We start from the raw sequence: 16,369 nt of genomic DNA on the forward strand, positions 1-16,369 counted from the left end.
AAATTATCTTTGAATGCTAGACGGAAGTCCTGTTATCATTAGTTGATAAATTATTAAGGTAGAGTTGTGGACTCAAGTTAGATATTGAGTATATCTGAACTATCATCTGTATAGTATTTAGTTGAGACATACACTCTAACGAGATGGAGTAAAATACTGTAACATGTGTTTCATACCACGTGTGCACAATTTGACCACCAAGGGTAGTAGAAGTTAATTGATCTCTACTTCATTGTTGTGTGAGACCCGTGAGATTAAGAAATCTCGACAAGCACCCTTTTGACCTTTTTGACTAAAATTTGGAAGTTCTATTGCAATGTTAGCTTTCTTAGGGAGGTTGCCAATGGTCATGAATGATTCGATCTAATGGAACTTACCTAGAAAGCAATTGTTTGGGAATGGAAATCTTTTAAGAAATGGAAGATCATTTCGAATGTCACATTATAGGTATTCACAGGTCAACCAATTATATTTTTGTAATATAATTGTGAATACACACATATATGAAATTAATATTTCGATATAGATCATGAGTTGTGACAAGTGTGACTAAATGACTCTACGATACTTCATACTGACTCTACTCACTCATTCAAGTTAACTTACATACTTAACAGTTGTAAAGTGACTCGATCTTGAAATTAAAGTTGTTTTTCTTGTATGATTTTTTATGTTGGTGCACTGGAATGTGTTTCCTGTTTTTGAGATATTAAAAGAGCCTCATAAGAAGATGAGACTTTTTTTTTGTGGTCCGCCCATAATGAAAGTACATTATGTGCAAATGGGAGATGTATGATTTAATAAAATCCACAAAATTCAAATCAATTTGAATTTGAAAATGAAGAAGCAGCTATGTAACTGCTTCTCCCCCTAAAGTTCTCCACTCTCTCTCACTGTGTGTGGATGTTATACGGGTGTGTGAGTTACTCCTGTTAACAGAGAGAGAGATTCCTAAAAAAATACAGAAAAATAACTTAGAGTTCTTGGTCTCAAAATTCTTCACCACTTGAAGAATTCAGACGGTGAATCGTGAGATTTTTCCATTCGTGATCAATCTCCAATCGTGACTTGGTTCTCGTGGATTCCGCTGTGATGGTACAAGAGGCTAGTATCCTATCCCACGAAAAACCCAACACTTTCTAACTAGAATGACTTACTAAATAATATTTATTTTAAATACAGGGGGGCACGTGCCCCCCGGCCCCTTCGTGAATCCGCCCTTGATTGTCTAGTCTTCTACCTACACACGGATTTTGATAATTAAGCAGGAAACTCATTCCTAATTATCTTTGGGAAAATATTTGCCTATATATTCTCCCATTTAGCTTATCTTTCTTCATGTTCCTCAATCACTTCTTTCATTCTCTCATCTTTTCTTTTCTCTTCACGATGTTCAATTTCTTCTCTCCATCAATTATATTTGCTACTTACTTTTCTTCTTCTCTTCCACTTTTGGGTCTTGGCTGGCCAATTAAGATGGTTGGCGGTAATTTCGAGCTAAATGGTAATCAAGGTGGTTCGATCAAGAACTATCCTGGAGAGCTCACTTCTTATGTGTTGATACTTGCATTGTTGCCGCCACGGGTGGACTCATCTTTGGTTACGACATCGATATCTCAAGTAATTAAAAGGTTGTTTAGTGACGTTTATATAGGGCAAACTTAAAGTATAGGAAAGAGAGTGCTCGTGCCATTTGAAATATACTTTTTTTAAACCATATATATTAGATAATTTAATTACTTTGATAAATTTGTTATGAAAAACAAATATGGTTCACTAAAATCAATAAAAAGAGTTTAACAAGTCGGTCTGTCTATGGTTTTTATTTTTTGTTATTATTATTATTATTATTTAATTTTTTTTTTGTAAACTCCTATGGCTCGTTTGGTAACACTTTCATTTATTGTTTATTGTTTATTGTTTCCAATTTACTTAAGAAATCTAAGCATTTTGCAATTAACTATGTTTCTTGTTTTCCCTTTTTCAGAACATTCTCAAAATTGTATAAAAAATTTGGAAACAACTTGAACAAATTTGTTCTTTCTTGTTCTCATTTCCTATTTGTTTCAAAACGGGAATAAAAAGATTATTTTATCATACTTGGATTTATGGATGTTGGGGTCATACAACTAATTTTTCTTTATTAAAAATGAAGAAACAAAAACAAAAAATAAGATCGTTACTTGTTATTAAACGAGTCCTTAGTATCCCTCTTGAGAAGCAATTCATTATTTTATTTTGTTTTTGGTGATTAAGTGGTGTCATGTCCATGGCTCTGTTTCTACAGAGATTTTTCCCATCTGTGTATCTGAAAGAAGCTTTGAACACTTCTACCAATCAATACTATAAGTTTGATAGTCTTGCCCTCACCATGTTTACTTCTCTTTATTTGGCTGCATGTTTGGCTTCTTTTGTAGCATCTTGGGTCACCAAAACCTTCGCCCGTAAAAGTCTATGCTTCTTGGTGGCTTTGTGTTCTTGGTTGGTGCTACCGTTAATGCCGTTGCTCAGAACATTACAATGTTGATTATCGGTCGTATTTGTTTGGGCATTGGTGTTGGATTCTCAATTCATTTTATTCCACTTTATGTCTTGGAGATGGCCCATTCTAAATACAAAGCTCTCTAAATGTTGTTTTTCCAACTATCGATCACTATTGGTATTCTAGTGGCTAATTTCATCAACTATGGTACTGCCAAGATTCATGGCGGATGGGGGTGGCGTGTGAGTCTAGGCGGTGCGGTAGTACCTTGAATTATTCATCACAATCTCAACTTTGTTTCTTCCTTATACCCAACATCAATGTTGGAGAGAGGCGAAATCGAGAAAGCAAGAGCCATGCTCCAAAGCATCCGCGGTGTGTCTTTGAAGGATGTAGATACAGAATTTCAAGACATCTGTAGTATGGTAGCAAGTATCACTGCTAAAGCAGAGTGACACATCCATAGAGGAATTTGAGGGAGAGGCAAAACAAACCACAATTGATAATGTTGGTTTTAATTCCATTTTTTCAACAGTTAATAGGAATCAATGTGGTCATGTTCTATGCTCCGGTGCTGTTCAAAACACTATTGGATTTGGAGACAACACTTCTCTTCTTTCATCTGTCATGATGGGTGGATGCTTTGACAACTTTTGTATCTCCGTACAGTACTGATAAATCGGGAAGAAGAATTTTTTTTTTTGTTTGGTGGAACCATAATGTTCATTTTTCAGGTGATTAATTATTTTTAATTTTGTTAGGTTTCCTTTTGAACCATTGATAACATAGGCTATTTGTTTTTAGTTAAGATAGCATAAAATAACTTTCAACTTTCACAAATGGTTCGAATAATGATGATTGATTTTCATTTGTAGGTTTTGGTGGCTGTATTCATGGTATGGAAATTTGAAGTCTCTGTGAAGTTAAAGCTTATTTACCCAAGTGGTATGTTAATGTTGTAGTGTTGCTGATTTGCATATATGTTCAAACGTTTGCATGGTCTTCGGGACCTCTTGGATGGCTAGTTCCTAGCAAAATCTTCCGCTTGAAATCCGATCAGCAGCTCATAGTGTAACAGTGTCAATAAACATGTTCTTTACCTTTTTTATTGCCCAAATCTTCCCCACCATCCATGCTTTGCCATATAAAATTTGGGTTCTTCTTCTTCTTCTATGCTTTCTTCGTGGTTGTAGGGGATCGAACTCATTGGAGATATATGTCAAATTACCGCTGAGCTATGTTCTCTTTGGCTTTAATTGATGTGATTTTATTTTATTATTATTTGTTAATACTAAATAAATTATTATAATAAAACTTTTTATTACATAATAATAACAAATTAAAATCTATTATTATTTTAATTTAATATAATATTAACACATTTTTAAATAATATATTAGTAAGTAGTTAGAAATAAGAAAGGAGTGTTCTAGGATTCGTTTTGTAACGTGTTTAGTTTCTTGTTTTTCATTTTAAATTTTATTAAAAAACTTAAGCATTTGTTAACTATTTATATTTGTTACTTATCTTCTTTTAGATACATTTATAACTGTATAGCAATTTTAGAAACAACACCCGTTTAGTAACATTTTTATTTATTGTTTCCAATTTTATTAAGAAATTTAAGGTTTTTTTTTAAAAAAACTATTTATGTTTCTTATTTCTCACGTTTTAAAAACATTCTTAAAATTGTACAGAAATTTTAGAAACAATAAAAACAAGTTTATCATTTCTTATTTTCATTTCTAATTTGTTCCAAAAACATAAACATAAATATTATTTTATCATTCTTGAATTTATTGGTGTTGGGATTCTACTTTTCTTTATTAAAAAAGAGAAACAAAAACAAAAGAAGGGAAAAATTACCAAATAGGCCCAAGTTTTTTTTTCTTTGTTCCTATTTTCAATTTGTTGCAATACATAAATGAAAATATTGTTTTATCATTTTTGTATCCATGAGTGTTGGACCATACAATTTTATTTTTTAAGAAACAAAAACAATAAACGAAAACGTTACCAAACGACACACTATTAATTATGATACGTCGATTTCAAACAGTTGTAGCATCAATAGGTTTCTAATTCTAAATCTGATTCTAGTAAACAAAAATAACATTCTCATTTCAATAGTTCGATATATTTCATTCTGATCACTCGTCATTCTGATTCTCGAAAAGTAAACAGAGTCAAAGAGCAAAATTGAAAATTATAAAAGATTAAAAGGGCAAATTCACAATTAACTTAAAGATTAGGGACTATAGCGTAAATCTAGTGAAGTAATAATTCATAATTATAGCTCACCACCGTACTTGAAGACTACAATTTATTAACTGGAAACGACAAGCCGCTAATTCCACTGCTTTCTCTCTCTTTGAAAATTGCGTCTCTCCCAATCGATAAATAGGGATAGAAAAATCATCGGAAATCGGGCGAACCAGAAGAAAAACGAAGCTCCCATTATCCATTAATGTCCCTTTATTGCCACTCAGAATATTCCTTCACCATCAGAAACCAGAACCGGAAGAAGACGACGAACAAGACGACCCTTCCCAGGTAAACTACTGCATTTCCGATTATTCCACGATTTCTTTGCTGTCTCATGAGCCATTTCAATGTCTATCACTTCCCACTTAGAGAGAGAGTTTGAGTTAACAGTGGCTTTTGTGATTCTTCGTTTGGAACAAGAAATCGCGACTGCATTGTGGTGAAGAAACGATTTGTTTTGTTTTTTGTTCGGTTTTTGCTTTTTTCTGTCCCTAATTTTCTGGGCAGCCAAACAGATTAAAATCAGAGCAAGTTTCACTACTTTTCCCCCTCTTGGCTACTTCTGTTTTTCGTGATTTACTGGTTTTTCTGCTTCTTTTCAATTGCTTTTTCTTTTTGAACGAGTATGAGTTCGTACAAGCGGTCTTCTGCAAAGTGATAAGCCTATTTGGAGCTCGAGACGTGGAGATCTCAGGGTTTTGTTATTTTCTAGTCTGCAGGGCTTTTTTACTTCTACTTTTTTTTGGTCCAAAAAGTGAAACAAAATTACCTACTGCTTTCTTTCTACCTCAAAACTCGATTTGACTGGAGATTTGACCATTTCTACCCATTCCCCATTTTCGATTTTATGCTTTGACCATTTACTTTTCAACTATTTCTGTTTGTTTCCTGGGAAAATTGATTACAGGACATATAGAATGAAGGGCTGGGAGAAGTCCCATTTTTCCCACACCATGAAAATCGTTGTTTTTTGGAGTCTTATTTGGGACACTGAGTTGAACTTAATGATTGTTTCTTAGAATTTGGTGTAATTAAAAAGTTAACAGCCTTTATGATGGTTATTAAAATCTTGATGGTTTTTTGTCGGCTTGCTTGTCTTAAATGTCAAAACCACACAGTAGACTGTGCGTGCCTACTGCCCTTATTTCACGGCCAAACCGGAGGAACAACTTTCGACAACTATAATTAAACCTGTCTTGGCGAGAATTCCCATTGTAAGGAAATAATCTTCATTGCTTGAAGCAAATGAAATATACCCATCTCCAGTCCTTTACCTCAATCTTAAGTGCTGGTTCTCTCCAGTGTTTCTGAGTTTTGGTTTGAACTTTTTGGGTATGCTTGAGTGGAACTGCTAAAAGCTATTTTCTACAACTGTTTGTCTTTATGATTTTCAGTTTTGTTGGAAAGTTGAATTTTGCTCAAAGTTCTTATTCACATATAACCTCAAATTAGAGACAATGTAAACTTAAAACTCTCTCTCTCCTGACTTCATTGCTCAAGTGATTAAGGTATTAGTACCTTTCTTTATGGGTCGGCAGATTCGAATCCAAAAAAGAAAAAATGATCATGTTAAGAAGAAGGGCATGAGAACACCTAAAGACAATAAAATATAAATCTTATACTTGTTATCTTCTTAAATTTTGTTTTTTAATATTGTTTCCTATCTGTAAAAGACAAACAACTTCTAAATTTGTCCTTTGACAACTCCTTTAGTTTTTCATTATTTACTATTTTCTTTAACAGTTCTTCCATTTAATCTTAACTTGGCGTGTGAATATATGCATTCATTACTGGGTAAGATTTTTCTTTCTGAAACAAAGTACGAAATAAATGCTATCACTTCTTTTCTCATTGTGGCTTAAAATGTGATGATAAGGACCACATGCTGTTCATGAATCACATTTATTTCCCTGAGGACACTCCCATTGGATTCCTACCCATCCCTTGTGATTTTTTTATTTTTATTTTTATTGCAGAGTTGCAGGTTTGGTGGGTCAGGAAGCATTGAAGGAGGATAGCATAGACTAAGCTTTCGTTTACTTCCTTTTCGAAAGGGTAGCTATGCAGACCCCAAAATCAAGGTAGCTTTCACCTTCAGCATCATTTCCCTTTGGTATTTCTATTTAGCTTGTACAAAATGTAAAGGGTTGAGCTTTATTATTTTATTTAACACCGATTGATTTGGTTTGGTAACTTATGTCAAGAAGTAGTTGTTGATTAGGTTTCAGTTTTCACCTGCTCACTCTTGACTCTAATTGTTAAAGTGATAAAGAACTGAGCACTCATACTTTGTGTACTTTTTAGTCTAGTCCGTCCTCTATATTTGAATTTTCTAAATGTTCACATTTTCTAATATAATACATATATATCTCTTTTGAAGTTCGGTTAATGCCCATGCTCTGTTGATTTTTGGGATATTGTTTTTCTATCTGAGTGATGAGAAATTTTATGTCTTGGTCCTTGCCTCCCGGTAAGGGGACTATATGGTTTTATATGATGCAGGCTTCATTGCTTGTTCTTCCATTTACATTTAGAAATCTCTTTTTCTTTATCAGTTTTACTTACTCTCGAATGGAATGTACTATGACTACAAATAAGACTTGTTTTGCTTTAACAAATGAACATTTAATTCGGTCGGTCGGTTGTCAAAGCCGTTGTATTTTGCTATATGGTGAAGCAGTGGCCATATGACGTTAACCACAATCCATGCTCCATTGACAAACCATTCATTAAAGACCTTTTATTCTATGTTCTTGGTGTTTTCTTTGTCATTAATATTGTTTTTACATCTTATACCGTCATCTGGATATAAGTGGGGCACTTTTGGGATTTTGAGTTCCATGTAATGAAAGAGGAAAAGCCATCTTTCCTTCTCCAATGGTTATCCTTTTTGGGCATACGGAGGCAAATGAAGTGGAAAGCTGTGTAGTAGGTTACCACAAACATGACACAGTATTTTGGTATTACCATATAGTTGCTGTCTTAAATAAACATTCATTTGTGAGAGACAAGTATGTCCATGCTGGCACTGATCCAAGACATGGTGTTTTTATGAATTTCTGAACCATCAAAATCATAGGTAACGATAGAATTTGGTTCCAAACTTTGCAAAGAAAGGCCAGAAGATTTTGGGATATAAAAAATTGTGAAGAACAAGTAATTATGATTAAATATAAATTTTAATTTTTTGCAGCGCTGGGAGTTGATGGTGATAATAGAAAACTGACTTGTACTTTCTAGTTTCTATTGCATAGCTTTATAGACCAGATTTTCTATATACTCATCAATTATAATTCATGAGAAGTTAATTTATAGCTCGATGTGAATTTAATGTGCCATGGTAGACATGTAATGTTAAGTCTGTCAGCTGTAAAACTTGATTGTCATATTACTTCTTTTGTCTACAGAAATTCCTCGGCAGAAGCTCCTCAAAAGGTTACTCCACGAGTTGCTCGGAAACTTCGGCCCACCGCTCTGGAATGTGATTCTGCTTCCTCCTCAAACCAAGCAAATAAAACCATTAAAGAACGAAGCCCTAAAGTTATTGATCGAAAGTCACCCAGAAGCCCTGCATGCGAGGTAATCTTAATAGTTCGCTTGGTTTTGGTTGAAAGTTGAGCTTCAAATTAGTGTTTCAACCTCTATAGCCAATCCTTTACACATTTTTTAAGAGTCAACATCCAATATACTTATGTTTTGTGCCCTTAAAGAGGTAGTCCAGTTGACAAAGGTTTTGGGTCTCTTGGTCATACTGGTTTAGATGTCTCAAGTTCGAAGCTTCTGATGAGCTTAATACCAAAAATCATTGATGTCTTCCGGGTCCAGATCTTGGAGCGGGAGCGGGTATCCTAGGTATAGGTAGCAAAGCTCCAACTCCCAGTTATTAAAAATATATATATACATATACTTAATGTTTTGCGTTCATATTTTTGAAAGTTAAAAGTTTTGATATTGAAGTGAAGCATTTATGGTTTAAGTATTACTAGGCTTCCTTTTGATGAATGGTTGAAAAAGCATGTTTACAGCTATATATATATTTTTTAACTCCCAGGAATAGGTTTAATCTTAATGTTTTTTCCTATAAAAATATATTCTAATGTTTACAAAGAATCTATAGTGAGGCATTGGGCTAATTTAGTTTGAGTTTTGACTTTATGGCCTCAAAAGTTGTAGAAGCTCTATTATTTCAAACTTCTAAATAGGCTCAGAAAATGTTGGTAAGTTTCTATAAGCCCATAATTATTTCCTGGTTGTATCAGCTTTAATTTACATGATTAGGTGGAAGCACTTTAGTTTGGTACCTAACTTGATGCCTCTCTTTGGGTGTTCTCCACAATTTTTTTTTTTTAATAATTATCCATTATTTTTGTGGCATATAGCTCCAACCTCTTAGGAGCCGTTTGAAATGCCTAGAATTTCAAACGTCTGCAATGTCAGATGTCTTACATTTTTAGATAGCTAGTTTGTTTCGTGGGAAAATTTATAAGGATTTTCGGGAATATTTAGATAGTTATGTTTGTTTTGTAAGATTTATTCTTGGAAATGTTCCAAAAATGCAGTTACGAATATTCATATAATTTATAAACTAATTTAATATAATTTACATTTATATAAAAGATTTGTTTTTACTAATTTAATATTTTATTTTTTTATATTAATTTTGTAGGTTGTTTTTTTTATATTAATTTCGTATATATTAATTTTTGTATGTTATTTTACAGAATTCATATTAATATAAAATCTTTGAAAAAAGTAATTAATATTAAATATACATTTCATTTTCGAACTTTAATATTTTCCAAAAAATACAATTATATAATTAATGCTATCTAAGGTGAAATTTATTTATTATATTATCTAATTATATTCTTTTAAAAAAAATAATTAAATGTATGTCGTTCATTAAAAAAATGTTGCTTTAAAATTATATATTTAAGATAATAAATATTATTGATAATAATTTCTTCCAAATATTAAAAATAAATTGAGATATTATATAATTTAATTGAAGTTTATTTTATGGGTAAATGTAATATAGAAATATAATCAATTGCATAAAATTGTTTATTAGTCAATGAGTGCATTAATTTAATAAAATTAAAAATAAAAATAAAGAAAAGTGATGAAATAAAATATATAAAAAAAGAATTAAGGGCAAAAAAGAGGATGCCCTGGATATGAAAATCTTAAAAACCTTTATTTCAAAACAATGCAGACGTCTCCTGTACGGAGATCCTAAGATACTCTAGTATCGGGCATCCTGAAATACCCAAATATCCTATATTCCTACAAAATAAAGTAGGAATCCAGATGCACGTTCCACAACTCTTATCGATTAATTTTTTCTTTTGTTATTTGTTGGCTTGGCTTCTTCAGGCTCTTTTGTTGGCTGTCTTCTTCACTTCATTGGTCTTGAAAAGGTTGGTTTCTTATAAGAAAAAAATCATAAGACGATCTCTCCATAACTCATTTCCCTCCATCTGTCTCAACATAGTGCTTTGTCTTCGATGCAAATTCGTTTTTGGTTCTGATATTTATTTCTCAGAAAGTGTAGTACGAAGTTGTTTTTTGAAACTTGTAAAACTTTTTTACTTGTTGCTTCAGAAAAAGCGTCCGAGCAAGATATCTGAGTTGGAATCCCAGATTTCTCAGCTCCAGGAGGATCTGACGAAAGCAAAGGACCAGTTATGTTTATCAGAATCATGGAAGAAGGAAGTCGAGCAAGACGCGGAGTTGTCCAAGAATCAATTAGTAGCCATGACCTTAGAGCTTCGAGAGTCTCAAAAGCAAGTACTTGAGCTATCCGCTTCCGAGGAAGCTCGTGTTATTGAACTACAAAAGATCTCTCAAGAGCGAGATCGAGCCTGGCAATTGGAGCTTGAGGGCATTCAAGAACAGCACAAAGTCGACTATGCTGCATTGGCTTCTGCTGTGAATGAGATTCAGCAGCTAAAGACCCAGCTTGAGATGGTAGCTAAATCTGAAACAAAACAGACTGAGCATGCAGATTCAGCTAATAATGAACTCGATAGCTTGAGAAGAAACCTTGCAGAAACTCTGTGTCTTGTCGAAAGAATGAAAGACGAACTGAGTACTTGCCGAGAATCCGAAGCTCAGGCTCGGTTACTTGCTAGTGAAACTCTAGCACAACTTGAAGATGCCAAAAAGCGGGTGGAGGAGCTCAGAGCTGATGGTATAGAAGCAATGAAAGCTTACCACTCCATTGCTTCAGAGTTGGACGAGGCGAAGGCACGTGTTAACTTATTAGAAGAACTTGTTAGTAAACTCGAAACAGACATCGCTAATGCTAGCAATAACCTTTTGCAACATCCAGCAGTTAAAAACGAGGAAATGAGGGAAGAAGATCATGTTGAAGAAGTTTGTTGTATGAAGTCACAGATTGAGCAACTGAAATCAGCCCTGGAAATGGCTGAGACCAAATACCATGAAGAACAAATTCAGAGTGCAGTCCAGATAAGAACAGCTTATGAACAGGTCGAGCAGATTAAATCCAACATGAATTCTAGGGAGGCTGTTCTTGAGCAGGAACTGAAAAAATGCAAGGCTGATATCGAGGAGCTGAAGGCTGACTTGATGGATAAGGAGACTGAATTGCAGGGCATCTCAGAGGAGAACGAGCAGCTGCACACAAAGATTCAGAAGAACCTATCTAGCCAGAGGGAATACGAACTCGAAAAGGAGATTAAGGAATTAAAGGAGCATCTTGCAGAGTTGAAGTTGAATCTCACAGATAAGGAGAGAGAATTGCATAATGTTTCGGACGAGAACGAGACGCTAAAACTAGACATGAACAAAAGGATAATGCTTCGAGCAAAAGCAAACGACGGGACTACAGAAGTCGACGATGCAACGGCTGCTGAGCGAGAGGCTCTCACAAGACTTGGGATTGTGATGGAGGAGGCAGACAAAAGCAACAAGAGGGCCGCTCGAGTGTGCGAACAGTTGGAGGTTGCACAGGCAGCTAATGCTGAGATAGAGACAGAGTTGAGACGGCTGAGGGTGCAGTCGGACCAATGGAGGAAGGCAGCAGAGGCAGCAGCCGCTATGCTCTCCGCGGGAAGTAACGGGAAGTTCATGGACCGATTGGGATCGTTGGACAGCAGCTATGATTCAGGTGCAGGGAAGTTGAACATGTCTTATTGTGAAGAAATAGATGATGATTTGCTGAAAAAGAAAAATGAGAATGTGTTGAAAAAGATAGGGGTGCTGTGGAAGAAGCAACAGAAATGAAATGAGGTTGGCATATCTAAATCTAACCTTGTATTATGAAAACTATATTTGCATATTTTTTAGGCTGTATTTTCTCTTAATATGATGGGATGTTGTTTCTCTTTATAACCTCAAAACTTTGGCATATCTAAAATTATAAGATACTAATTATATTAAAAATATTTCCAAAATTGAAGTGTAAAAACCAACAAAATTTATTCTAACAATGGATCAAAGTTAGCTTGCTTTACATCGCTGTATTTAATAATATATATATATAATATATTTTTTTTTTCCATTTTAGACCAGAATTTATAAATTATTGGTTTAAAAAAATTAAATTGTCTTTTTTATAAAATTTTTTTAAGTTAATTTAGGTTAAAATACTATTTTGGCGTTTGTTATTTCAAAATGTTGATTTTGGTCCCTATAATTCATTTTAGTTTCTTTATTTTCGAAAGGTTAGTTTTCGTACTTCTACTTGTAAAAAATTATCATTTTGATTCATAGTTTCAAAACTTTAACACAAATTCTACACACATAAACTCTTTAATATAAAGTTAGGGTTATATTTCAAAAAATATATTGAGCGTAATGTCATTGTAATAGAAACAATGAGATTAAAAATAAAATTAAGGGACATAAAATTATCACTTTTTAAAAGTATTGGAATTAAAATAAACATTTTGAAAGTATAGTAATTAAAATGAACCAATGTTGAAACTATCGGAACCAAAATTAACATTTTAAAAATATAAGAATCGAGATGAACAAAAATTGACAAGGACAAAAATGGTAGAAGGTTAAGAAAATATTAGAAGTTTTGTGAAAAAGTCATATAACGAGATGGGGTAAATTAAACCAACCACCTTTAAAACTTTTTTTCTTTTTTTTTGACAGGAGCAGAAACCACATCTAAACTATAAACTATTGTTTTTCTGGTTAATATAATTTTGATAGATTATGAAATGTCGTAAAAAAAACTATAAAATTAATTAAAACCATACCTGTAAATGCAAAATTTTTTTCAATTTGGTCCTTTGAAGAGTATTACATTGAACTTGTATTTTGTTCTTCTTTTTTGAATTTGAATAAATTTGGGTGTTTTTTTTTTAATTTGATCCCTAATCTTTTAAAAGTTCCAATTTCATCCATTATGCATGAATTTTTTTAATTAAGTCCTTACAACTAAAAATCAAAATAATGACAATCCGTAACTTAAAACATAGTAATTTTTATGAGTTTGACTGTCATTAAGATACCAACAGTTTAATGGCTTCATTTCTATAATAATTGCTCACGAGTAATTTATAGGAAGAGAAACTAGAATTTAATGAACGTGGTTTATATATATTTATAAGTTTTACAATCTTTAATATGTAATCTTCTAATACTTTATATCGAGTGTAAACTTGATTTGAGAGTTAATGAGCTGGTTCTTATTAAGAAGATTAGTGCACTCTTAGCTTCTAGTTTGTAGAAGGATCTTTGAAGTCTTTGGCTTTGTTGAAGATTTTTGAGGTCTCCGACTTGTAGCTTGATGAAGTCTCCGACTTGTAGCTTGGCGAAGTTCTCTGACTTGCAGCTTAATGAAGTCTTAGGCCTATAGCTTGTTAAAGTCTCCGACTTGAAACTTGACGAAGTTCTTCGATTTGTAGCTTGATGAAGTTCTTTAGCTTGCAATTTGAAGAGACACCCAATTCTTGAAGTTTGATAGTCTTCGATGGCTTCCACTCTTGTTGGTTCTAGATACTCTGTTCCTGGATGATTGTGAATCCTTTTCTTACGAATCTCCCCTCTGAATGCTGTGAATGATTCTAAAAGCACGTGAATCTAAATCCTTTACTTGGCTCTAAATCTAAATCTCCGTTTTGAATCTGAATACCACGAATAAGAGGTGACCTATTCTACTCATAGAGTCTTAGTGGGCCTTATATGCACATCCTTCTCCTGAGCATTGAGCCCAATATCAGTATGGGCTAATCTAATTAGCCATTGTTATTGATCAGTGGTCAAAAAGACATGTGACATAATTTGATTTTTGCCGATTTTAAAATTAATTTGAGGACATGTGTAAATAATTTGTGATTGGTCACACAAATAATACCATTTATTTAAAATAACGAGTTACACTTGATAATTTGACAAAATGTATCATTCAACAATAATAAATAATGTTACGTCAAGTAACTAGCTACATTCTAATTCATGTGAAATGCATAAATTGTTAACTAGGTGAGTAATACGTCTATTTCATCAAATTAAAACAGAGTATAAAGTGTTATTTTGATATTACATCATCATTTTTGTCAATTTGATTTAATTTTTAAGGATAACAAAGAATTAATTATTGAAAGCAAAAATAAAAATTAATACTTTTAGAAAATTACGGATCGAGTTAAAAAAAAAACTCAAATATTAGAAACTAAAACCCATATTTAGTTTTTGTTTTTTTTTTTTAATCAACGAATTCTAAAGAAATGGAGAAACATTAAAAGAAAGAAATATAAATGTTGTTAGTTTTCCATGTAAAAAGGGGATAAAGAGATCCCTTTACATAGAAGTAAGGAATAAAGAAAAATGGATTACAAAGTAAATTTGGTGTGCAAAACCTTTAGACTTTGTTGACTTTTGAGAAATTCCACAATATTTCTTTTATAATATTAATTGATTGTACTAAAAAAAAATAATTGATTGCATAATTAAGTTAAAGAATAGTTCTTTTCATATTACATATTCTAATTCCATTCCCATTGATTGAAATTTGACACCATGAGTATACTTTTCATTAAAAAAACCACGAGTATATTTAATTTCTCATTTACCCATAACTTAATAATAGAAGACAACCAAGCATATGCTTGACAATTTTATAAATACTCTAGAAATGCAAAGATTTTTTTTTTTTTTTGAAACACAAATATTTATCAATGAAAAAGGTTTAAAAAATGAAAGAATTATTTCCACATTTTAAAGCTATTTTCAGTTTTCAAATCATCCTAAAATTCACTTTTATTTTATAGGAAATGTTAGTCCTAGTAACGGTTTTCAACTTTTTTTTTTTTTATGTAATTAACTTTTATGCTTTGTTTTCAATCCAGCGTTCTAAAAATAAGTACGATTTTAAATCTTAAAAGTATATACTTTTATGAAATTGTCAATGAAGTATAATAACATTTTAATTGATTTTCTATTTTTGTAAAAAAAATTAGCTTTGCAATTAAGTTATAAAGCGAATATGTTTTTTATTGTGTGTATATATATTTATATTTTTTTTCATTCAATTTAAACTTAGAGTATTTTGCAACTAAATTAAACAAACATATTTTGATCGCATCACAACAATCATTTTATTAATGATTTTATCAGTTCTGTGACATTAAGAACTTCCTTAAAAAAAACCAAGGAAGAAATTTACAAGATTTTATATTTAGTTATAAGTATCTTCTATAATGTTGTTCTAAAAAAAATTGAGTCTATCATTGTTCTTGCAAAAACATTTATAATTATTGGGTCAAATTATTATTATTAATTATTATTTTATTTGAATAGTTGAGATAGGAGATTGAACCTCAACCGTATAAGAAAAATAAGCAAGATATTTTGACCAATACCTATACTCTCAGGTTGGCTATTATTATATATATTTTTATTCATAAAAAATTATAACTCTTATATTTATAGATTTTATAAGTTTGAATGTTTGTTTAAATTTTAATATTTAAAAAGATCTCAGAAAATGACAATAAAATGGGATAAAATTTGGTTGGGAGACATTGACAAGATGAAACCAATTAAAAATAAAAGAATTGAATAATGGAAAGAGACAAAGAAAAGATTGGATATAATTTGGTTGGAGACATTAAGGTGAAATTTCAACATTTGGGGCTTCCTATGTTGGGAATAAAACACAAAAAGAATCTCTATTTGTTCGACAAAATTAAGCTAATAAGATCTTCAAGGTTTGACCCAAATATTCCAATAATTAATTAATCCCACATTTTAATTTTGATCTAATTCCAGCCTTGCTTCAATTAATTTGCTAAATTCACGTATAAAAACGTGCTGTGATTTCCTTTCCATCCATCTCACCTATGTGAATATAATAGACCTTCCTTGTTCGAGTCGGATTGGGTTCAAAACATTTTTCTTAAACGAATAATGTTTAACGAGTAACTTAAAAAAAGAAAAGAAAAAGCTTGTTGGGTAACGGTCATATTCTTTGTCCTTTCTTATTTTCAATCTTCAGTATAAACGTTTCTTTTCTTAATCATCCTAATGGATTGACCTATTAGTCTAAAGGAACCATGGTAAATTCTAAACAATTTAGAGGAAATGTGTTCGAATCATGGTGACGACCTACTTATGATTTAACATCATACGAGTTTCAAA

At 32.1% G+C, this 16,369-nt stretch overlaps 1 protein-coding gene across 1 annotated transcript; it reads left to right on the forward strand.

The window, feature by feature from the left end:
• The first annotated feature begins 4,806 nt into the window (after positions 1 to 4,806).
• LOC111020495 (interactor of constitutive active ROPs 3) lies at positions 4,807 to 12,106 on the forward strand. The gene is made up of 4 exons (XM_022297177.2): positions 4,807 to 5,035; positions 6,724 to 6,828; positions 8,155 to 8,326; positions 10,352 to 12,106. The coding sequence occupies exons 2-4, from the start codon at positions 6,809 to 6,811 to the stop codon at positions 11,996 to 11,998; spliced, it is 1,839 nt and encodes a 612-aa protein (XP_022152869.1). The 5' UTR covers positions 4,807 to 5,035; positions 6,724 to 6,808; the 3' UTR covers positions 11,999 to 12,106.
• The last annotated feature ends 4,263 nt before the right edge of the window (positions 12,107 to 16,369 follow it).

Source organism: Momordica charantia (genome assembly GCF_013281855.1).
Source record: "Momordica charantia cultivar OHB3-1 chromosome 3 unlocalized genomic scaffold, Mcharantia_2.0 BLBB01000003.1, whole genome shotgun sequence".
NCBI lineage: Eukaryota > Viridiplantae > Streptophyta > Magnoliopsida > Cucurbitales > Cucurbitaceae > Momordica > Momordica charantia.

Coding starts and splice junctions, on each gene's coding strand:
- LOC111020495 (XM_022297177.2), top strand. CDS start 6,809: ATGCAGACCCCAAAATCAAG. Junction 6,829..8,154: donor ATGCAGACCCCAAAATCAAG/GTAGCTTTCACC, acceptor TTTTGTCTACAG/AAATTCCTCGGCAGAAGCTC. Junction 8,327..10,351: donor CCAGAAGCCCTGCATGCGAG/GTAATCTTAATA, acceptor TTGTTGCTTCAG/AAAAAGCGTCCGAGCAAGAT.